Below are 24,919 nucleotides of genomic sequence, written 5' to 3'. Positions count from 1 at the left end.
CCTGTGTTAGCCTGTGTTAGCCTACATTAGTTTGTTTGTCTATGTGTAGTATCATTTTCAAATATGCCCCAAAATGACTACGATCTATCAGATTCTCTACATTTATACAAACCTGGAACACAGCAGGACGACGTCTGAGTGTGACATCACAGAAAAATGGCTGCCGTGTGCATATGGTGGACTGTACCTTTGTGGGGACAAGTCAGAATTATGAGGACAGGTCCTCAGAGGTGCAGACAGACGTGTGTGTTATGAACAGTAGGTGGAGCTGTCGATCATATGCAGGTGCTGCAGTGCGTTTGGTTCTGCGTTCAGTCTCAACATGTCCACCTCCAGTGGGTGGAGTCGACCAGTGACCACCAGTGAATGGAGCGGACCGCCGAGGTCACATGACACTAGCTGTTGTAACGTCGCAGTGCAGATCTTCTGGTCATCGGAGCCGAGCCGGGCCACGCCCACACACACCGTGTCCTCCGTCAAACCTGCAGGGGGACAAAAGAAGCCGGTCAGAGAAGAGCTGATGGGAGGGTCCTGTGAGTCACAGCAGCCAATCAGAAATATTAGCTATAAGTCTGTTAGCATGCTAACAAACAGCAGCATTAATTGCTAACAGAAGTTTAGCAGCAGAAATGAGTTGAATTCTGTGAAATCATGAACATCCCTGAACTCTGTTAGCTTCTTCTGCTAACAGGATGGAAACACATCAGCTGGTTAAAGTTTCCTCCAGACATGTTTTAAATTGTGTCTCTGCTCTCGCTGATATTTTTAATAGCTCTTTTCCCACTTAAAAAGTTTTTGAAAACTCAAAAAGGGCTGGAAGCTCATCTCCTCTCTGGATCTGGCCTCATGGCCCCGCCCACCACTGCTGTTCACGCTACGTTGACTGCTGAAAGAGTGGCTAGCATCAAAAAGGCTAGTGTTAGCACTATGAAGCGGAGTTTCATATCTCATGATGAGTTCAGGTCCTGCTGGTTAATAAAAATACATTCAGCTATGCGTGTGTAATCTGTTGAGCCAATCGGACGAGCTGATGGGCTGTCACTCACCTAGCTCCGCCCCCTCCTCCCTCCTCCTCTGGATGATCTGGATCAACTGATCTGCAGCCTGACTGACCGTCATGAAGCGAGGAGGCTCATAGATCTTCTTCCCTCTGAAATATGAACAAAAAAAAATCAATCACTAGTTAATATTATCAATCAATATTTCCTGGAACTTTAACAACTTTTACCCAAAACATTACGACTCAATCTCCAAATTACGAGTTTCCATCAGAATAAAAATATTCTATTAAGTTTCTGTTCGGTGCGTCTCAGCAGAAAAAAAAGATCTAATTAAATAAAAAGAGCCAAAAAAGACAAAAGTCACATCATAAGATTAAAATAATTAAAGTCCAGATGAAACATTCCAGGTGTGACATGACAGGAAGTGGCCACGAAGTTGATTATTGATTGATGGGTGGGTGTCATCATATTCTTGATTCAAACCATCAAAATCTAGTCAGATTTTATTTTACAGGACAGGAAGTGACATCAAAGGGTTAAAAAGACATTTTTCATTTCATCTGGACTCAGAAATTCTACATTTATTTGGTCACTTCAAAGTGTACCAGTCCACCTTAATATGACCAGTCCACCTTAATATGACCAGTCCACCTTAATCTGACCTTAATCTGACTAGTCCACCTTAATCTGACTAGTCCACCTTAACCAAGGTACCTGAACATAACCAGTCCATCTTAACTGCTCAAAAACCAGGTTAGTAAATGTCTTCTGAAATCCCTACACTCAGTTTAGTTCCTGAACGCCCCACGCTCAGCGCTGTTGTGTGACTGTCATTAACTGAAGTCCACATGCTCAGAAAACACCGGCTGGATGACATCATCATGTTCTCACCTCATCATGTTCTCGATGCTCTGCTCTTTCACTTTAATGTCTGTCAACAAAAACAAAAGAACACAAAATCAGACTTTACTGACACGCAGATGAATATTTTTAGTTTATTGTTGTATTTATATTTGTGTTTGAACTTCAGATTTGAATATTTATCAAGTGTTTTTAATAATATTCAGTCCTCAAAAGTCTGTTTTGTCCCACAGGACAAAGAAACTCGTCACAGCTGTGAACAACATTTATTTTCATTATGGATTCATGTGATTTCTTCTTTTCATTCATTCAGAATTAAATCAGTGAAAAAAAATCATTCAAATCTCCAAAAGTCCACAAACACACCGAGACTCCAGACTGTGAGTGTCTGTCTGTCTGTCTGTGTGTGTTTATGGTCTTTTATTCTTTTATGACCTCTGATGAAAATTAAGAACCAGCTGACACACACACACACACACACACACACACACACACACACACACACACACACACACACACACTCAGAGCTCATTACACAAACAGTCACCAGCAGGTCGTTCTGCCCCCACAGCACTGTGTGTTTAAAGGGGTGGTGTCCCCGAGGTCCCCGAGGTGTCTGTGTGTGTCTGTGTGTGTGTGTGTGTGTCTGTGTGTGTCGGGGGGGTCTGATTGATGGAGGTCTGATCTGCTCCACATAAACAGACACCTGGTGGCGCTGCAGGAAATAACTAATCAACCCTGAATGCACCGTCCAGTCCACCTTAACAGAACCAGACTAGCTTAACTATTCTAACACCAGGTCAGTCAAACGCCCCACATTCAGTTTAGTTCCTGAATGCAACATGATCATAAACCAATCAAGTAATCAATATTACATAAACAACTGATCAATATAGAATCTGTATGAAGGTGTGATGAAAACACACAACATGATTGGTTCTCAGAGACCTGAAACTGGAAACAATGATAGTGTGAGTGTGTGTGTGTGTGTCTCACCCAGCAGACAGAGTGTGTGTGTGTGGTGTGTGTGTATGTGTGTGTGTGTGTGTGTGTGTGTGTGTGTGTGTGTGTCTCTCACCCAGCAGACAGAGTGTGTGTAAACCAGCTGTTCTGTTTTTACAGATTTTGTCGTAGAAGCTCTCTGGTCTCCACGTGTCGGTCCAGAACACCAACGACACCGTCTCCCCAAAGTTATACAGCTACACACACACACACACACACACACACACACACACACACACACACACACGAAAACATCAGCAGTCATTTTGAAATGTTCTGCTCCTCATTTGTAGAAAACATTTATTAAAAATCACAAGAACAAAATGTGACGCTGCTGTTAGATTACAGGTTATTATTTTTATTTGATATGTTTTTACAGCTGTGATGTCACAGCTGATTCACTGTGAAGTTCAAAGGAAAAGCTCATTTTAAACAAACAAAAAATGTTGCTCACATCAGATTGATTATTATTTTTTGAAGTCATCATTTTTGTTTTTTTAGTATCATCATATCCTATTAATATTCTACATATTTATCATATTCTGAAGTTCTGCACCAAAACATCAAAGCAAATTCATCAAATAGAACGAGTGTGGAGGGTCATGTGGTGTGTGGGTGGAGCTTTTGTATCATCTAACAGTCCCACAGGCAGCAGGGGCTGATGGGATAGACTCCCAGTGGAGGGAACACTCACCTCATTTACATACCCCACCCCCTCATTAGCATATTAACAACCTCCCGGTGGAGACGCTGCTGTTAGCATTAATGCTAATCTGTGAGTGTGTGTGTGGGGACAGCTGGGTCCTGCTCTCTGATTGGCTGCTCTGACAGGTCGGTTATTGATGAGGTTGCATTCAAACACAATAACAACATCAGTGTAATGAGTTTCACCAGCAGATGGGACACACACACACACACACACACACACACACACACACACACACACACACACACACACACACACACACACACACACACACACACACAGTGGGGGTCTGTGCCCTGAGCTGAGACTCAGGCAGACTCCTCACCTGCCTGTCCAGGTGTTCTGACGTCACTGTTCGTGTTTCAGACCAAGAACAGGTAACAGACCATGTTTCATGGTCGTCATGGTGACTGACGTACCTGCAGACCACAACAGCCCACTGCATTCATGACGGACGCGTTGTGGATGACTTTGTACGGTATCCCAGCATTCACTGCTCTCAGGACCAGGTCACTGTGGGTGGTGGCTCTGCAGGAACACAGTTACACAAAGGTAGAACATCTGAAAAAACATTAGCGTTCATCTCTCAGACCTGTCTGACTTCCTGGCTGAGACCCATTGGTTAAGTATCTGCTAATGTAGCTAACACACTGCTAAAAAAGCTACACACGGCTAAAGTGTCTGTCAAAGTTGTTAACACTTAAAAATAAAACATTAAAATAGCTAATATATTGCTAAAGTATCTGTTAAGGTAGCTAACACACTGCTAAAGGAGCTACATAGTTGCTAAATAGTCAATATTGTATGAAAAAGTGTGTCCATTTGTTTATATGTTGTCTGAGTCAGGTTGTTATTAAAATCTGCATTTTTCTAAATTCATGTGGACATCAATTAAAGATGGCCTCCATACAAACCCTGTGAGACACCAGTCGACCTCAACAACATCAAAACCTCTTTATCAGGATCCTAAAGACCAGGTTCGAGTTGAACTGAGACACAAACTTTCAGATTCTGGGTGGAGACTGACTGACTGACTGACTGACTGACTGACTACAGACTGACTGACTGACTGACTGACTGACTGACTGACTACAGACTGACTGACTGACTGACTGACTGATAGACTGACTGACTACAGACAGACTGACTGACTGACTACAGACTGATAGACTGACTGACTACAGACTGACTGACTGACTGACTGACTACAGACTGATAGACTGACTGACTACAGACTGACTGACTGACTGACTGACTACAGACTGATTGACTGACTACAGACTGACTGACCGACTACAGACCAACTACAGACAGACTGATAGAATGACTGACTAGACTGACTGACTGACTACAGACTGACTGACTGACTACAGACTGACTGATAGACTGACTGACCACAGACTGACTGACTGACTGACTACAGACAGACTGACTGACTACAGACAGACTGACTGACTACAGACAGACTGACTGACTGACTACAGACTGACCGACCGACTACAAACTGACTGACTACTGACTGACTGACTACAGACTGACTACAGACTGACTGACTGACTGACTGACTGACTACTGACTGACTGACTGACTGACTGACTGACTGACTGACTGACTGACTACAGACTGATAGACTGACTGACTACAGACAGACTGACTGACTGACTACAGACTGATAGACTGACTGACTACAGACTGACTGACTGACTGACTGACTGACTACAGACTGATAGACTGACTGACTACAGACTGACTGACTGACTGACTACAGACTGATTGACTGACTACAGACTGACTGACCGACTACAGACCAACTACAGACAGACTGATAGAATGACTGACTAGACTGACTGACTGACTACAGACTGACTGACTGACTACAGACTGACTGATAGACTGACTGACCACAGACTGACTGACTGACTGACTACAGACAGACTGACTGACTACAGACAGACTGACTGACTGACTACAGACTGACCGACCGACTACAAACTGACTGACTGACTGACTACAGACTGACTACAGACTGACTGACTGACTGACTGACTACTGACTGACTGACTACAGACTGACCGACCGACTACAGACTGACTGACTGACTGACTACAGACTGACATCCAGCTGCTGAGGTCACAGACGAGGTCAAAGCGTGGTGTGAGGAACAAAAGAAGAGACCATGTCCTCAGAGGGACAGAAACAGAAGCAGCTGCTCTCTTCATGTAAACTCAGATGCTCTCAGTCTGTTATTAACTCGCAGGAATCTGGTGGTTTGGGGGAGAAAATGTGCAGGAATGGAGGCCGAGCTGCTCTGAGACCAGCTCTGCGGTCACATCGGTCTGTTAATGTGCTGACTCAGCAGACCTCAGAGCTGCAGGATCAATACGAGCTGCTGATACGTGGACATCATGACTCACCCGAACGGGTCGCCCACCACCAGGAACGCCACATCAATGACATCAGCATCCTTCAGGATCTCATCGGCCCCCTGTTCCACCAGGTCTCTATCTGCCAGGATCAGCTCCATCCCATAATACTCCTCCTGATGACAACAGACACAACGCTGTAAAACTAATACACTGTAAAAACAAGCTATCACACTGTTAAAGTGTTTAATACACTCACTGTGTTACTTTAGCAGTGTGTTAGCTGCGGTGGCTAACAGAAGCTATAAACTGAATATCTCTGAGTTGTGGAGAAAACAAGATGGCGTCTTTTACTTTTTTAACATTTTCTGACATTTTATGGACAAAACAAACTAACTGATTAGTGGAAAAATGATTGCCGAATTGATCACTAATTAAAAAATAGATCCAAACGTGACAAAACATGTTTGGACCCATTTTTTAATTGACAAGATTGTGACAAGATCAATTATTTGATTTTCGTAATTTTCTGACATTTTATGGACCAGATAATAAATTGATTAATGAAGAAAATAATTCTTACAGAAAAATGTAATCACGTGGAGCGCTCGGCGTACGTCGACGCTCCACATGATCACATCTAACAAAATCATTTTCTGACATTTTATGGACCAAACAAACTAATCAAAGGAGAAAATGATTGTCAGTTTAATCAATAATAAAAAATAAACTGCTGCTGATAATGTATTAAACAGCAACGTTTAATAAGTAACTAATACTCTGAGTAATTCTTGGAAAGAGTACTTTTACTTGAGAAGTTTTGTAACACCAGTACTTTTGTTTGTAATTGAGTAATATTTTAGTAATGTTATTGTGTCTGGTGGACTTGTCTGTCCTCCAGGTGTGTTGTGACCTGATACTCAGGTGAGGGTCAATAAAGTTTACATTAAAAAAATCAAACCCCTCAGACACAGACAGACAGAGGGACACACAGACACACAGACAGACAGACAGACAGACAGAGACAGACAGAGACAGAGACAGAGGGACACAGACAGACAGACAGACAGACAGACAGAGACAGAGACAGAGGGACACACAGACAGACAGACAGACAGAGGGACACACAGACAGACAGAGGGACACACAGACAGACAGACAGACAGAGGGACACACAGACAGACAGACAGACAGAGGGACACACAGACAGACAGACAGACAGACAGAGGGACACACAGACAGACAGAGGGACACACAGACACACACACACACACACACACACAGACAGAGGGACACACAGACAGACAGACAGACAGAGACAGACAGACAGACAGACAGAGGGACACACAGACAGACAGACAGACAGACAGACAGAGGGACACACAGACAGACAGACAGACAGACAGACAGACAGACAGACAGAGGGACACACAGACAGACAGACAGACAGACAGAGGGACACACAGACAGACAGACAGACAGAGGGACACACAGACACACACACACACACACACACAGACAGAGGGACACACAGACAGACAGAGACAGACAGACAGACAGAGGGACACACAGACAGACAGACAGACAGAGGGACACACAGACAGACAGAGACAGACAGACAGACAGAGTGACGCGTATGTCCGTCTCTCACCAGCGCGTCCTTCCCCACCGTCAGGATGGAGGTGTAGGCCTCCAGGTAAACTCTGGAGCAGCTCTTCACCGCCTGCAGACCCTTCACCGTGATGTCCGAGGCGTCTCCCAGACCCAGGCCGATCAGATACAGCATCCTGCCGGCTTCACTGTCTGCGAAGGGTCGGTGTCAGTCAGTGGATCACAACAGCCTCAGCAAAAACACAAATCAACTAATCAATAATCGATACTCAGCCTGTCAGTTTACAGTCTGCTCTCACGTGTGTTCTCATTGGACAGGCTGGAATACGGTATGCCGTAAACTGTTTATGTTTTACGACAGCGACAGCCGCAATACGATCGCTTCTTCACTTTACACCAAACTCAGTTGACAAATCGTTGTGTTTAGTATTTTTTGGTTTATCGACAAAACTTTGCAGATTGAGTAAAAACGGTTTTGTATTTTCTATGCAGTTTTATTCAGGCTTTAATTCGGCTAACATAGAATTAGCGAATTCATTAGGAAAATAGATTTATAATAAAATACTAATCTGAGCGTAATCTCTCTGCACTCGTTCGCGCCCCAATGTTAGAGGAGACAAAGCTCAGGTTAAAGTCTGTGGAGGACAGGACGAACAATAATTAATCATTTTAGTTCATTTTAGCAGCTTCTGTTGAGCTCATTAAGAAAAAAGAAACAAACATTAAATGTCAAATGTATGATTGAAGGCAGATTCAGAGGGAGATAAACTGTGATGATGTTCAGTTTCATTCAGTTTCTTAATTCATGTGAAAGTTTTCTGGAGGTTCAGTAAAAGTAGAAGTTTAATTTTTATTTATTTATTATTTTTTTAACTTGAAACTCTGCTGTGTATCAGTCAGTGCCTCAGCTCAGGTCAAAGGTGTTTCTGGGAGAAGTTTTAATTCCTCACCTCAGTCATCTGAAATAGGGAGTAACAGATTACATGTAACAGGATTGTGTAATCTGGATACAAAAAAGGTAACTGTTTCCTTTACAACTACAGATAAAAAAGATGTAATCAGATCACAGATACGTTCAGTAATAATGTGGATTATTAGTAAGATTACAATTTTTAAATCAATAAAGACAGATGGACAGTCATTATTTCATAATTATTCATTATTATAATAAATCATGGCCAAAAAAGGAAGGAACAGCTGAACAAGGAACATAAAACACTCAGAGCTGCAGCAATTAATCTATTATTAGATTCATTTATCATTATTATTTAATTAAATTACTCTGCATCTATTTTAATAATGAATTAATAGTATTTTTTTAAGGTCCAAATAATTAAATTAAAATATGAACTCCAATAATTGTTATAGGAAGGAATTGAAAAATAGGTCAGTAGATCAGAGTTTGAAAAACTCATCTGTGCTCCATGTTTGGATCATTTTTCAGACTTTGATCATTATCAATCAATAAATTGATTGATGGGAAAAATTTGAAAAACTGGTCCAAACACATGGATGGTAGCACATGTCGCTCCAAATGCTCCACATGTTTGGACCCGTTTTCACATGATGGGTCACTTGACTGTGACAGGATCAATTAATCAATCAATTAATTGTCATTTTAGGCATTTTTTAATTGAAAAAAGTCCCTCAGAAGTCCCCAGAACATCCAAAGAACGTCCCCAGAACATCCAAAGAACGTCCCCAGAACATCCAAAGAACGTCCCCAGAACATCCAAAGAACGTCCCCAGAACATCCCCTCCTGTCTCAGCTGTCCACATATTTTTGGCCACGATGTTTCAGAGTGAGGCTGGACGTATAAACTGTTTAAGATGAACCATCTCTCTCTCTCTCTCTCTCTCTCTCACTCTCTCTCTCTCACTCTCTCTCTCTCACTCTCGGTCCGGTGGTTTCCATGGAAACGGCGGTCATCAGCGCAGCGTGTGAAAGCGGGTGAGTTGTGAATGAGTCGGTGGGAAAAAGCTGCCTCTCTCTCTCTCTCTCTCTCTCTCTCTCTCTCTCTCTCTCTCTCTCTCTCTCTCTCTCTTCACAGTCTATTTCTCCCTCGTTCAGCCCTTGTTGTGGTAAACAGCCTGTGAGAACCACGTGACTCTTTTAACTGGAAACCAGTTAATGACTGGGATGGTTGGTGGGTTACATAATGAGCTCCTCTCCTTTTATGGAGGAGGGGGTGAAGAGGAGGAGGAGGAGGAGGGGGGGGGGGGGGGGGGGGGTGAAGAGGAGGAGGAGGAGGAGGAGGAGGAGGAGGGTTGTGGTCCTTTGTTGGCTGTTTCAGGGCTTGTTCGGCGCCAGTCATCCAGAGAATCGATGCTCCGTCTGTTAACTGTTTCTCTTCACACTCTGAACCTGATCCTGATCTGGATCCTAATCTGGATCCTGATCTGGATCCTAATCTGGATCCTGATCTGGATCCTGTGTTTGAACATGTAAACATCAGATTCTGGTTCCAGAGGATCTGGACCGGTCCTGGTTTTGTGGATCATGTCAGACTGAAGTGAACACAGCTCCTCTGTGTATGAGGTGTACAAAGTGCCACAGTCACACGTGATCAAGAGCTGCAACAATCAATCAAATAATCGATCATAAATCAATTATTAAATTAATCGCCACCATTTTTTATAATCCATAATCCAATGATTGATTGGAGAATTTATTGCCAGATTGATCAGTGGTTGAAAAATGATTTTGACAGGATTGATTTTTACCATGTTCTGATATTTTATGTACCAAACTAATTGATTAATTAAATAATGTTGGTGTTTTGAAGGTTAATTCAGATTCATTGAAGTCTCACGACAACACAAACACACTAACAGAAGACCAGCAGTGTTCTGAGATAAAATGAGTGATTTTATGAATGGAGTTTGGTTGGTTTGTAGAGAGAGACATCTGTCTGATAACTCTTAAAGCAGGACGGCGTCTTCAGGTGCGTTCAGGTGTGTGACGAGGTCACATGACTGGTCACAGTCTGCTGCAGTCAGACACAAACAGGATTAAACTGATTCAGAATCAGATGAGGATTAAACTGTTTGTTTGTGTGGAGGTTTAATCTGACCTGTGATCAGTTGACAGTGAAGTGAACTTGAGTCAGAACAGGTTCAGTCTCACTGGAATAACCTCTTTTATTATTAATATTCCTGAATATACTCTAGTATCTGACCTCCAAATGTGTCAAGGTGGCAGTTTTGCTTCTGGATTACTTTTGGTCAGTAGTAACTGAGTACATTTACTCAAGCACTGGACTTAAATATAAATTTGAAGTACTTACTTTACTTGAGTATTTCCATTTTCTGCTCCTCTGTAGATCTACTCCATTACACCTACAGGGGAACATTATACGTTTTACTCCAAATGTTTCTGTATATAATTATCTAAATACTCAATCATGTTCCACCCCTTGGTGCCAGCTAGAACCATAAAGAGTTCTCCAGCTTGTCCCTTGTTCCTGGTAGAGCCTTTTATAAAGATTCCACTTGGAACCCATTAAAAAGAGTTCAACCTAGAACCCAAAATAAAGGGTTATACCAAGAACCATCTGTGAAAGTTTTCAACCAGAACCTCCTACAAGAGCTTCTACAGAGAACCCTTCTGTAGGGTAATGGTTCCACCCAGAACCGTCTCTAGGGGTTCTATCCAAAACCGTTCCACCTTCTAAGGGTGCTGTCTGAGTTTACGCTTGTTGTATGAAATGTGTTATATAAATAAATAAAGAAGAACCCACCGAGGTGGTTCCACCAAGAACCGTTTAACATCTTGAGGGATTTATCTTCAATCCATCCATAATGTTCTAATGCGAATCTTTTTTTGTCTAGAACCCATGACGAAAACGTTCTTCAAGGATTGCTGAAAACTTGAGGAACCCTTTCTTCTAAAAAGGGTTCTTTGGATGAAAGGGGTTCTTAACCTGTAGTCTTACAAATAACCCTTGAGAACCCCCTTTTTTCAAAAAAGGTTCTTCAGAAGCCAAATGGTTCTTGGTAGAAGCTCAGCACTTCAGAAAGAACCATTTTGGAACTCTTATTTATTGAACTGTGAATTATTGGAATGAAAGTGAAACTAAGATCAAAAACTGAAAAAACAAAATAAAAAAATAAAAAAGTTCTTTTGGCCAAATTCTGTTTGATTCTTTTTATTTAGTTTGGAAGTAAACATTTTTTCCATATTTCCACAATGTTTGTTTGTTTTTGTTTATTTTATTTTATAGTTTCATCAACATGTTGTCCCTTCTGGTTGTCATGCCAACAATGAAACATCATCATATCTTTACACATCATAAACAATCTTCTTCCTCCTCTTCTTCTTCAGTCACGTGTGGCGGCAGCGCGCTCCGACAGGTGAACTTCAGCTCGTGGTGGATCCAGATGTGCGGACCTCCGGCGTCGGCTGTGACAGCTGTGATGCGACAGGACGTCTCTGTGGTCTGATCTCGGGTCGTTGCTGCAGCTGTAAGTATAACTCTGGTTGTGATTACTGCGTCTCTGAGACGTTGTCTTCAGCTCTGCAGGACAGATCATGACACAGAGTCGCGTGTTACAGCTGCTCTCTGCTCATATATCATGTATGTTGTGGTTTCAGAGGGTCTGAGGATTAAAGCTAAACAACCTGAAACATCAGCTGATCAGGAACTAAACGCTCACATCGACGGTGTGTGAAGTGACGTGTGTCTGAACAGAAACGGTTCCTCCACTCTTGTGTTCAGGTGAGGGAACTGAACTTTTTACAAAGAAACCCAAACTTCACTGCCAAGGAATAGAGGTATTATGAGGGAACGCAGAAGTACTACGAAGGAACGCTTCGGTACTGCAAGAAAATGCAGACCTATTGTGAGCAAACAGAAGAACTGCATGGATATGCTGAAGTATTGTGAAGGAATACAGAAGTACTGCAATGGAATGCAAAAGTGTGGCAAAGGAACGCAGAAGTACCACAACGGAACGCAGAAGTACCACAACGGAACGCAGGTTTACTGAGAGAATGTAGAAATGTTGAGAGGGAACACAGAAGTATGAAAAGAGAAATATGATGTTGAACAGTGAAATAAAGTCTTGATGAGATTCGTTCACTGTTATTCTGACAGAAACTGAGTTTAACAAACATGTAGACAGTTATCTCCATTAGCTGTTACCATGGCAACCACCACCTCTGCTGGTGTTTTAGTTAGAGTGTTCAGGTCAAGTCGATGATGATGATGTCGATTTGTTTATCCGTGCAGGTAGGGACCATGTGACCAGGTGAAGATCCACCTGTCTGTGATGTTCTGTTGGTTCTGCAGTTTGAGACTTTGATGGGATCATTTCTTGGAAGTTGAATCTTTATGCAACAAGTTACACAACAGAGAGAGGAGGGAGGACAGGCTGAAGCACAGAGGAGTGATGGGGTGGTGATGGTGGAGGAGGGGTGAGGAGGGTGAGGAGGGTGAGGAGGGTGAGGAGGCCCTGGTCTCTTTGTGGCTCCCACAGAAACATCTCCAATTACAGGACAAAGGCGACTCATTCAGGCCCGCAGCTCCAACACTGCAGCTTTGCATGTCTAATGAGGACTCTGCTGAATGTTAAGAGGACCCCAGGGTGCTGCAGAGGCCTCAGTACCCCCCCCCCCCCCCACCCCAACACCCCCCCGTACCCCCTCAACACACCCGACACTCTCCTGTACCCCTCTGTACCTCCCTACAGCCTCCTGTCTCTGAACACATCACATCTGAAACTTCAAACTGTCTGATGGAGGACAAAGTATTCAAAGTACTAATATCACACTTCAGGAGGACTCTGTTACAAGTAAACATCGAAAATCTGACTCAAAGTTCTGATACACAAACATATTTTCAGTGTTTGGACTTGATTTTAGTGAAATATTTGAACAGTTCTTAAAATGAAACTACAGAAAAAGTCAGAGACTCTGAAGTAATGAAATATATCAGCAATAATAACAGACTTAAAAATGGCTGAAAAGATTTAGAAAATAAAGTTGCAATTTTTTTAAGCAAAACTTGAGATATTGTAATGATATCAGATTAATTCAGAATATTTAAAAAGTATCATTTTAATTTTATAAGAATAGATTTTCAATTTTACAATGAGATCAAGGAAATACTAACATATATGTTAAAAAGAAAAATATGAAATATTTAGAGGATAAGATCAGAATGTTTTAGAGAAAGTAATATTTCAACGGCAAAACTGTAATTTTACAAGACAAAATAAACATTAAAGGTAAACCACTGTCAGATGTCTCTACTTCCTGTTTGGACGGCGTCACAAAGCAGACAGATACTCTGATGTTATTAACTTTTAATCTGTTATTGATTTCTGTCTTTTATTTCCACTTAACTTCCTGCTTTTAAGGTGAATGGTGATTAGACCATCAGCCAGTCAGAGACACTTTTTCTGATAATATTGACAAAGTTTTACTTCATTGAGATTTTGAAAACACGACTTTTATTTTTACTTGTAGTAAAATATTTTTAGTGTTTATTTAGACTTTTTCTGCAGCGAAGAATCTGAATCCTTCTTCTTCTCTTAAACTTAAACAGGATAATCACGTGTGAAGTTCTCTGGTTCGTGTTGTTTCAGTGACATCGCTTCCTGTTGTTTGTTTATTAGTTTATTTGTTCTGAGGGAGGTTCACCATCATCACCATCATCACCATCATCACCATCATCACTGTACTTCCTGAGTGCTGTTTTTCTCTCCCTTTTCACTCTCCTCTCTCTCTGTCTCATTTCATCAGTTGAACAAAAATAAGACCAACAGCAGGACACTGAGGACACTGAGGACACCGAGACACGTCCTCCTTCCTGTATCAACTCTGATGAGTTCATATTATTTAAATGTGCATGTTTTAATGCTGATTCAAATATAGTTCAGCTCAATATCTGTTTGTTTGTAAGAGATCTGCATCAACTCTCTGACTTACAGTCTTCTGATGGACAGACAGCTTTCACTTACTTGTTTTTACTTGTAGAGTTAGCGGTGCAGCTAATGTTAGCAGTGTTTTTTAGCTGAAGTGGCTCCATTGTCTGCTCACTGGCTCCAGTTCTGGGGTCCATCCATGTCCCCAGTGATCCAAAGCTTCTGTTCTAACAGCACAGTGTCCTCCCAGTCCAGACAGAGTCAGCTAACAAGACTGCTAACTAACTGACTCTGTCTATTAACATTAGTTACACTGCTAACATCAGCTACACAAACCAACCGCTAACATCAGCTACACAAACCAACCGCTAACATTAGCTACACAAACCAACCGCTAACAGCAGCTACACAAACCAACCGCTAACATTAGCTACACAAACCAACCGCTAACAGCAGCTACACAAACCAACCGCTCATGTTAGAGGTAATCCAAAAGTAGTGTCATCAAGTTACATTACTTTAATACTGTTATACTTGGATTAGTTTACTGACTACATCTTTAAACAGGTAATCTGTAACTGTATCAGACTACATTTTTAAAGTAACCCTCCCAGCCCTGACTGGATGAAGACTTGTCACCCTGGTAACCAAGAAAATGGCGTCCTGTCCTGTGTTTTTCCTGATGTGCAGCAGGAGAGCAGAGAGTCTCGGAAACAAATAAATGATTAAGAGCTCATTTTTGCAACAAGGAGCTTTCTAGATCTTGTTGTCATGGAAACAAAACCGACACGCAGCATGTTTTTTAACAGCAACGACTCCTGAGTGTGGAGGTCTGTGTCTACGTCCCTCTTTACATCTGACTGCTTTTAGGTTTTAAAAAGTCAGAAAATAGAATAAAATGAAGTTCAACGTGATTAAACTTGGATTAAAACGTCGAGCCTGGAGACAAAATAATCTGAACTACATACGAGGTTTTTCCTCAGCTTTCATCAGACTTTCAGCAGGCGAGTTCAGACGACCACAAACTGAACCCACTTCATTCTCCACTGCTGAGGTCACTCAGTCGCCATGGAAACAAGAGTCAGACAGACCATCAGAGACCTGGACCCTGTTCTGATCGTCATCAGAACCAGAACCCGAACCAGACCCTGATGAGACTCTAAACAGTTTGGGGCCTCCAGGTGACGTCTTATTCTGTGGTGTTTGTTTTGAACACAAAAGCTCCAGACACAACACACACAGATGAACTGAAACACACACACTTAACTACACACAGACACACACAGACACACACAGACACACACAGACACACACTGACCTGCTGCTGCAGCTCCACAGACACGTTACGTCTCTGTCAGTATAAACCAGGATCTTCTCTGACCTCAGCCGTCTGTGAATCCTGGTCGGATCAGAACATCAGGCCGTCAACATTTCCTCAAACAACGTGATGCATGCTGGGATGTTGCCTTTGCAGTGAAATTGTGGCAGCTGGTCAAAACTGAAAAACAAAAGCTGCATTTTATTTACATAAGTCACTAAAGATTAAAGACGAGTTATTCCAAGGAGAATAACAGCAAAATACCAAAAAATAAAATAAAATCCTGAGTCCCTGCTGTGAGAACTGGAGAGAAGAAACCAGGGTTGTTCAAAGTTGCAGTGTTTGGACAAAATCACAGAGTCATGCAGAATTCACAAAGACTGCATGAAGTGTTGCGACGTCCTGAAGGGACTGATTCTGTGGTTTCTGTCTCCGTCCGCCTTTTATAATGTTTTGCTTTTATTATGTCGTTTTTCATTTTTCTTTCTCTCATTTTAATCCTGTTATGACTTTTCTGATTCGTCCCGTCTGTCCTGTGTGATGTCCTCTGATGTCTTTTCTGTGTCTTATTGTTTCGTCCATTCAGGTTGAAATCAGTCTTGATGTTTGAAGGCGGCGCACGATGATGCAAAATAATCAATAATCAATAATTGACCTCAGAGTCATTCAAACTAACGAGGCTGTTTAGAAAATGTGAGGAGGAGAAAGTTCAGATATTTATGTTCAGATGTAGAAAAATAAATACTCAAGTAAAGTACAGATACCTGAGAACTCTACTGAAGTAACTAAGTATTTGTACTTAGTTACTTCCCACCTCTGCTGGGAGGGCAGCTTAAAGGAACTTTATCACATTTCATCAACTGTGAGAGGAACTTCTGCATCATTCACTCTGTTGTTCTGTGTGTGTGTGTGTGTGTGTGTGTGTGTGTGTGTGTGTGTGTATCATGCTGTCAGCAGCCATGTTTGTTCTTCTTCATGCCCCCCCCCCCCCCCCTCCACCCCGATGGAAAAGATGGCGAGCCTCCACATTCCTTACCACCGGGAAACAACCAATCACATCACAGGAAGTCGGAGAGGAAGAAGCTGGCTAATGCTTTCCTGTTACACACACACACACACACACACACACACACACACACACACACACACACACACACACACTCACACTCAGTCCAAACCATAATTACAGGCTGCAGATGTTCTAATGTTCTACAGTTTCACTGTTTCACTGCAGAATGTTTGAGACTAACAGAACCAGGACTGAGACACAGACTGAGACACAGACTGAGACACAGACTGAGACACAGACTGACACAGACTGAGACACAGACTGAGACACAGACTGAGACACATACTGAGACACAGACTGAGACACAGACTGAGACAGACTGACACAGACTGAGACACAGACTGACACAGACTGACACAGACTGAGACACAGACTGACACAGACTGAGACACAGACTGAGACACAGACTGACACAGACTGAGACACAGACTGAGACACGGACTGAGACACGGACTGAGACACGGACTGAAACACAGACTGAGACACAGACTGAGACACATACTGAGACACAGACTGAGACACAGACTGAGACAGACTGACACAGACTGAGACACAGACTGACACAGACTGACACAGACTGAGACACAGACTGACACAGACTGAGACACAGACTGAGACACAGACTGACACAGACTGAGACACAGACTGAGACACAGACTGACACAGACTGAGACAGACTGACACAGACTGAGACAGACTGAGACACAGACTGAGACACATACTGAGACACAGACTGAGACAGACTGAGACACAGACTGACACAGACTGACACAGACTGAGACACAGACTGAGACACAGACTGACACAGACTGAGACACAGACTGAGACACAGACTGACACAGACTGAGACACAGACTGAGACACAGACTGAGACACAGACTGACACAGACTGAGACACAGACTGAGACAGACTGAGACGGGGCCATGAATATAATAAATAGAAATGAATAAGGGGCTATGAATCTCAAATTAAGGTAAAATTATCGACGCCTGTCTTAACTGATACGAAGCAAAACATCGAGGAAGTTCTGGTTCTCATTAAAGTTCTCTGTCAGTCCACAGGTCATCTGTTCTTCAGTTCTTCTATTCTTCACGTCTTCTGTTCTTCAACTGAAGAACTGAAGAACTTAAACTTTTGAACGTGACTGAGGGATCAGCACGCCAAGGACCATGTCAGTGGTTTACATGTTTAACAAAGTTGTGATTCTGTTCTTCAGTTCCACTGTACTTCAATTCATCTGTTCTTTTGTTCTCAGTTCTTCTGTTCTTCACTTCTTTTGTTCTTCAGTTCTCAGTCCTTCAGTTCCTCAGTTCTTCTGTTCTTCAATTCTCCTGTATTTCAGTTCTTCTGTTTCAGAGTTCGTTCTGCTGTTCGGTTCCCCCTGTTTCCCTCCAGCCGTCGTCATGGTGACGCTCAGCTATGCAGAGTCTGAATACAGTCAGCAGCTCAGAGGAAAGAAGCTTTTGTTACCCACAACCCCTTTCACCTCCTCCCCCCTCCAGCTTCTCCTTGTCTCGGCTCCGTTCTCTGACTCTCAGCAGCAAAGTGGAACTGGACACAAATCCAACAACCAGTATGGAACCAGTAACATTTGTTTCCTCATACAACCGATCCCAGTTTGCATGTTCCCAGTATATACTGGGGTCATACTGGGAATCCATCAGTATATACTGGTCATACTGAGTGTATACTGACAAAAGAGTATATTGGGAGTATACTGGGACCATACTGGGAATGTATTGAGATCATACTGGGAACGCTGGAAACACAGGGGATATAATGGGAATATACTGAGATCAAAGTGAGAATAAACTGGAATTACACTGCAAATATGACATGACAACAACACTGTTAGGCAACAACAAACATGGACGCCGCTGAGGAAAAATCTAAAGTCATGTTATTTGTCCGCAGATTGAAGAGGCGGCAGAATTATTCCAAGATGGTCAGATAGTCGTATAGAGAATCTGACCAATAGTTATGATGTCACTGCCTCCTGATTGATCAGCAACTGAAAACAGAGAGAAAATCTGGAGGGAAGTCAGGACATATTTCAAGATAAAACTACATATTTGACAAACCATTAGCTACTGTGAGACAACAGCTAATGTTAGCATTCAACCACCTGCAAGCTAACACTAGTGTTACATGTTACAACAGGAAAGATATTAATTTATTCTGAAATATCAACACACTTCTTAGACACATTTATTGAAACCTGGAGGTAAAACACACTCTGTGTAATCAAGTTAGTGTAGGCTAATGTTAGCATTAGCTGTCCTGCTGTCTCCGGTTCAGTCGGTAACGTTCTGTGACGTTCTGCTCACTAGAACACAGATTTCTGTGTTGTGTTCAAACAGATTACAGCAACACTAAAGTGATATATGTCTGTTAGAGGAAACTTTTAAATTATCTCACCAACATACTGCTAAAGCTATTTTAGCTGCTTTACATACTTGGACAGCAGGACAACTAACTTTAATGTTAGCCTACATTAGCTTGATTTCATCTGGTGTGTTTTACCTTCTGGGTTCAATGATTGTGTCCAAGATGTGTGTTGATATGTCACAATTAATTTATATCTTTCCTGCTGTATCATGTAACACAGTAACGTTAGCTAGCAGGTGGTTAATGCTAATGTAAGCTAACATGTTATCAAATATGTAAGGGGTAATGTTCAGTGAGCAGGTCGTTATCATGAAACTAATCCCGACATGATGATGATGATATGTATATATTGTTTAATTATTTTTTTAAACAAACAAACAAACAAGTCTTTTCAGTATTGAGACGTCAGTGTCTGAAGCTTTGTTTGGTGGCCATTTTGTCTCCAGTTTGTTGTCACTTCCTGTAGTCTTTCGTCACGTCGGACATGAGCAGTTTTTCAGTCTGAACGATGGAACCTGAACGCAGCATCTTTAGGAGGAGAGAGGAGGAGGACACCCTGTGTTTGAGCCCCCCCCACAAACCGTGACTCCGCCCCTGCTGACCTCACAAATCTGATGGAGGTCAGAGGTCAGTGACGAATCAGTATAGGAGGTCAGTGTGTGTGTGTGTGTGGGGGGGGGGGGTCAGCTGTTTGTTTCTCACACAGGAAACAAAAGAAGACATATTTATATTTTATTATTAAACCGTTACAATATTTTCTTGTTACTGTTTTGTTATTAATTAAACATAAAACAATCATGTCTATTTAATCACATCTTTATTTTTTTAAATATTTTATTTGTTTAACTTATTTGAATTTTGTGTATGTCTTTTTATCAATACTCTGTATATCATATATGTAGGTTTTTTATGGATTTTATGAACCAAACAACTGATCGATTAATCAAAAGAATAATCGAGTATGAAAATAATCATTAATTGCAGCCCTAAAAATCAATCAAACTGATCACCATGAATAAATTATGTGAAAGAAAGTAGAAAAATAAAAAATCAGACATGTTTAAAATGTTTGATTTACATTTGTTAAACTGTTTCGTTGTGATATAAATTAATAATCTGCTAATAACCAACATTATTGATCTGGTCAGTTTTCAGGGAGAATAAAAGGAGCGACGACGAGGAGGAGGAGGAGGGCAGCATCTTCATCCTCCTCATCCTCAGTGTGTGTGTGTGTGTGTGTGTGTGTGTGTGAGTGTGTGAGTGTGTGTGTGTGTGTGTGTGAGTGTGTGAGTGTGTGAGAGTGTGTGTGTGTGTGTGAGTGTGTGTGTGTGTGTGTGAGTGTGTGTGTGTGTGTGTGTGTGTGTTCCTCTGTGCTCTGTCCTCGCTGCTGTCTGCGGGCTGTTTTTCCTCCGGACTCTGACTGAAGGTAAAAACTCTTTTTCTCTCCGTTAAATTCGCAGTTTTCTTCGTGAGCTTTGGTTCGGATCGTCAGCAGAAACTCTGTCAGCTGCTTTCATGTTTGAATTTAAATAAAGCTGGAGTTCAGTTTTTCTCTCTGATGATGAGAAGTGACGGAGCTTCAGCAGGAACAGTCTGATGGAAGAAACACGGCTTTTTACTGGAAAATAAAATCACATCAGAAGACGTTCAACGGTTTATATTAAAGATTTTAAAAATACTGACGTGATGAAAAGACGTCAGCGGAACCTTTATTCCTTTCACTGCCGAAAAAACATCAAATACCGAATTATCTAATAATATTTAAACTTGAGTAAAGATTCAAAAAACGCATTAAAAAGCGAGTTAAAGAGTTAATGAGATCATGAATCGACTGAAGGGTTAAAACGGTTGAAAACGTCGATGTGAACATGTTGAAATCTGCTCCGAGTCATGATGATGTGTGATTAGTGAATATTTCTGCAGTTCGTCCTCAGTAACAGAACTCCATTCAAAAATCTACTGATTTAAGGGACGTTTGAAGGTTGAAGTCTCTTCACCACCGTGAAGTGACGGTGAAGATCAGAGGTTTTATTAACCCTTCAGTTAAATATTTCTCTGTTTAACTCGTTAAACTGAAGTATATGAGCCAAAAACTAGAATGGACCCTGGTTCAGAGTTTGTTCATTAAATCATGTTTAAAAAGTCGATTTTAATTAGCTAATTAAAACCAGTTATATTTACACTTGAAAAATATATTTGTTCTCTGGGCTGCCTTAAAATTTTAAGTTTGTGAATTTGTATTTATTTGAATTTATAATGAAACAAATGAACTTTTCTTGTCAAATAAACTTCAATCAACTCTTCAGAACTTTTGAACATTAGAAACAAATGTGATGTTTCTTTAGAAACTTAATTTGACGAGTTGACTGAACTTTGTACAGTAAATTCATTCAACTCATCAAGAAGAACTCCTGTTTTCTGATGTTATGAAAAAAGATAGTAAAAAATAAGTTGAATTAACCAGAATAAATAAAACTTGTATATTCTCCTGAAGTTTAACGAGACAAGATCAGCTGATATGACTAAATTAGAGTATGATTTTTTTACAGTGTAAATGTTTTATTAAATCAGCTTGAATGTCATTTTGAACAAACTAAAGATTTAAATGTTGCACAGTGAAAATAAAAGGTTTTATTAACTTCTTCACGCACGTTTCAACAGAAATCCATTCAAAAATCTACACATTTAACAGACGAGTTTCTGCATTCGAACATGTTTCAAAGTGTTTTTAAGTTGACGATGTTTGTTCTCTAAGGAGCTGATCAGAGATCAGTTTACACTTCACTAACGAACCAGTTGGACTCACAGTGAAGATCAGAGGTTTTATTAAGCTTCAGTGAAATATTTCTGTGTTTAACTCATTAAAGTGAACTAAAGATGTAAAGGACACAAACTGAATGGACCCTGGTTCACAGCTTGGAGTGAGTCCTTCTGTTTTAATTGATTTAAAAGTTGTTTTTAAAAGTTTTCTTGGATCAGTTTGACTCTTAACTGAAGATTTAAATGTTGCTTCACAGAAAAAACAGAAAAAACTGTTTCTCTGCTTCAGTTTCTGCTTCAAGTATTTAAAAGTCGTCCTTCAGGATGTGTTTTTCTGACAGTCTGTCTCCGTCCCTCTGCAGGACCATGTCCCCGTCCAGCAGCAGGACTGTCTCTGTCTCTGCATCTCTTCAGGGTTACTACCTGACATGAAGGACTGAAGCGCCCCCTGCTGGACCCGTGCTGCCGCTGCAGGCCATGGCTGAGCCCAGCTACTCCGACCTCATCGCCAAACACTACAACTACACCGGCAAGTTCCGGAAGACGCAGCACGACTCGGGGCTGAAGGCCGACTCGGTGGTCTTCATCATCGTGTGCTGCTTCATCATCTTGGAGAACGTCCTCGTCCTCGCCACTATCTGGAGAACCAAGAAGTTCCACAAGCCCATGTACTACTTCATCGGGAACCTGGCGCTGTCCGACCTGCTGGCCGGCGTCGTCTACACCGCCAACATCCTGCTGTCGGGCGCCAACACCTACAAGCTGACGCCCACGCAGTGGTTCTTCAGGGAGGGCAGCATGTTTGTGGCGCTGGCGGCGTCCGTCTTCAGCCTGCTTGCCATCGCCATCGAGCGCCACCTCACCATGCTGAAGATGAAGCTGCACAACAACGGCAACACGTGCCGCGTCTTCCTGCTCATCAGCACAGTGTGGATGATTGCGGCGGTGCTCGGCGGCCTGCCCGTGATGGGCTGGAACTGCATCGAGAGCATGACGGCGTGCTCCACCGTGCTGCCGCTCTACCACAAGACCTACATCCTGTTCTGCACCACCGTCTTCAGCATCATCCTCATGGCCATTGTGGTGCTCTACGCCCGAATCTACGCGCTGGTCCGCACGCGCAGCCGCAAGCTCGTCTTCCGCAAGGTGTCCAACGGCCGCGGCAATGCCGGCGCCAACATCAAGAGCTCGGAGAAGTCGATGGCGCTATTGAAGACCGTCATCATCGTCCTGAGCTGCTTCATCGCCTGCTGGGCGCCGCTCTTCATCCTCCTGCTGCTGGACGCCGCCTGCGAGACACTCAGCTGTCCAATCCTCTACAAGGCCGAGTGGTTCCTGGCACTCGCCGTCCTCAACTCCGCCATGAACCCGCTCATCTACACGCTGACCAGCAACGAGATGCGCCGCGCCTTCCTCAAGACGCTGCTGTGCTGCACCGCCTGCGTCCGGCCCAACGCCAAGTTCACCGGGCCCATCATGGGGGCGGAGTTCAGCCGCAGCAAGTCAGATAACTCCTCCCACCCCAACAAGGAGGAGGCAGAGTACTCGCCAAGGGAGACCACGGTGGCGTCCTCGGGCAACGTCACCTCGTCGTCCTAAATGCTCGGCCGTAAATGAGTCGTAGAGTCAGACGTAGAGTTTGTGTTTGTACAGGAAACAGGTGTGAACGGCGCCTGGTGGCACCATCACAGACCGCCCCGAACCCTCAGCCAATCAGGACTCACAGCACTTATGGAGACTTTAAACTGGTTAAACTGGGACCAGTGAACCCTCAGACAGAGAGGGGAGGCACTCTGTACGAAGCTCACACCTGTGACGAGTCATCAGGTCATCGGTCGAGACGTCGAGTCAGTCACACCTGCAGGACGTCAGCTGGTTCACCTGCTGATGATGATGATGACTGACGTGTCTCTGACAGCGTGATGAAGGTTTCCAGCAGCTGTGACAGTGAATCATCGATGAGTTACTGATGAGTCATTGATGACTTATCGATGAGTTACTGATGAGTTGTGATCAGTCAGAGTGATTAGCAGGTCTGGGCTTCATATGAAGTGTTATTGATCCTCGTAGAAGAAGAACCAGACTTTATACTGACCCTCTAAGAACAGTTAGAACCTGTAGAACCTTAAACACACACAGCTGAACAATATTTAAGAAATATGAATTAATTCATGAGATGTTTGGTTTTTTTTCTCCACTTTCCTTAAAAACACCTGAGATGTGAAAAACCTCAGACATGAAGTCGGAGCTCCGCTGCTTCTCATCAACGAACGTCTCACAGAATTCAAGCAGAAAAACTTCAGTTATTTCAAGTTTAATGTTTAGTGTTTTGGTTCTGTACGGTTCGGTTCTCCTGGAGTCACATGAGTGTCATGAAAGAGAATAAATCTGTGAAAGATTAAATAAATAAATCAATAAATGTGTTAACATAAAGACAAATAACAAAATAGAAAAGAAAAATTCAAAGAATTTTCATATTTATCTGTTCATTTATTTCTATTTATTTTCAAATGTTTATGTTTATTTATTTATTGTATAAAAAATACTATTATTTTCTTGTGTATTTTTAATGTATTTATATATATAATATAATTTATTTACTGGTTTTCCCTTTATTTTACCTTATTTTGTTCTATTCCTTGAAACACCGTGTGTCAATCACCTGGCTGTGGGCGGGACTTCCTGTGCGGGCTCAGTCATCACTTCCTGCACACGTGAATCCTGCAGAGGAGAGAGTGAGGAAAAATAAAGGGACGGAAATAAATAAATGAATTTATATGAAAAGAAATAAATTATAAATATATAAATACACACAGAGAGAAAAATGTAGTCATTTATATTCAATTAATAAATATATATTTTAAAAATATATAAATATATATACAGAAATAAATGCACAAATAAATGTGAAAATAAAATTGCTTATAATTAGTTTTGTTTTTTTTTCTTTTTTTTAAACAGATTTATGTTTT

At 42.0% G+C, this 24,919-nt stretch overlaps 2 protein-coding genes across 2 annotated transcripts; one reads left to right on the top strand and one right to left on the bottom strand.

Annotated features, from left to right (window-relative positions):
* Nucleotides 1-46: 46 nt before the first annotated feature.
* dph5 (diphthamide biosynthesis 5) lies at nucleotides 47-7,892 on the bottom strand. The gene is made up of 7 exons (XM_084723864.1): nucleotides 7,585-7,892; nucleotides 5,985-6,109; nucleotides 3,990-4,098; nucleotides 2,941-3,061; nucleotides 1,893-1,932; nucleotides 1,047-1,150; nucleotides 47-482 (listed from the first exon to the last, which is right to left on the bottom strand). Exons 1-7 carry the CDS (start codon nucleotides 7,717-7,719, stop codon nucleotides 250-252), a joined length of 867 nt encoding a protein of 288 aa, XP_084579990.1. The 5' UTR covers nucleotides 7,720-7,892; the 3' UTR covers nucleotides 47-249.
* Nucleotides 7,893-20,509: 12,617 nt separating this feature from the next.
* On the top strand, nucleotides 20,510-24,209 carry s1pr1 (sphingosine-1-phosphate receptor 1). Its single transcript, XM_084723863.1, has 2 exons — nucleotides 20,510-20,613; nucleotides 22,310-24,209. Exon 2 carries the CDS (start codon nucleotides 22,425-22,427, stop codon nucleotides 23,544-23,546), a length of 1,122 nt encoding a protein of 373 aa, XP_084579989.1. The 5' UTR covers nucleotides 20,510-20,613; nucleotides 22,310-22,424; the 3' UTR covers nucleotides 23,547-24,209.
* Nucleotides 24,210-24,919: the final 710 nt, after the last annotated feature.

The sequence above is a fragment of the Lutjanus erythropterus genome, chromosome 7 (genome assembly GCF_056507025.1).
Source record: "Lutjanus erythropterus isolate fLutEry1 chromosome 7, fLutEry1.hap2, whole genome shotgun sequence".
Taxonomy (NCBI): Eukaryota; Metazoa; Chordata; class Actinopteri; order Lutjaniformes; family Lutjanidae; genus Lutjanus; species Lutjanus erythropterus.
The sequence above is the reverse complement of the archived record's forward strand: the minus strand, read 5'-3'. Positions and strand labels throughout refer to the sequence as shown.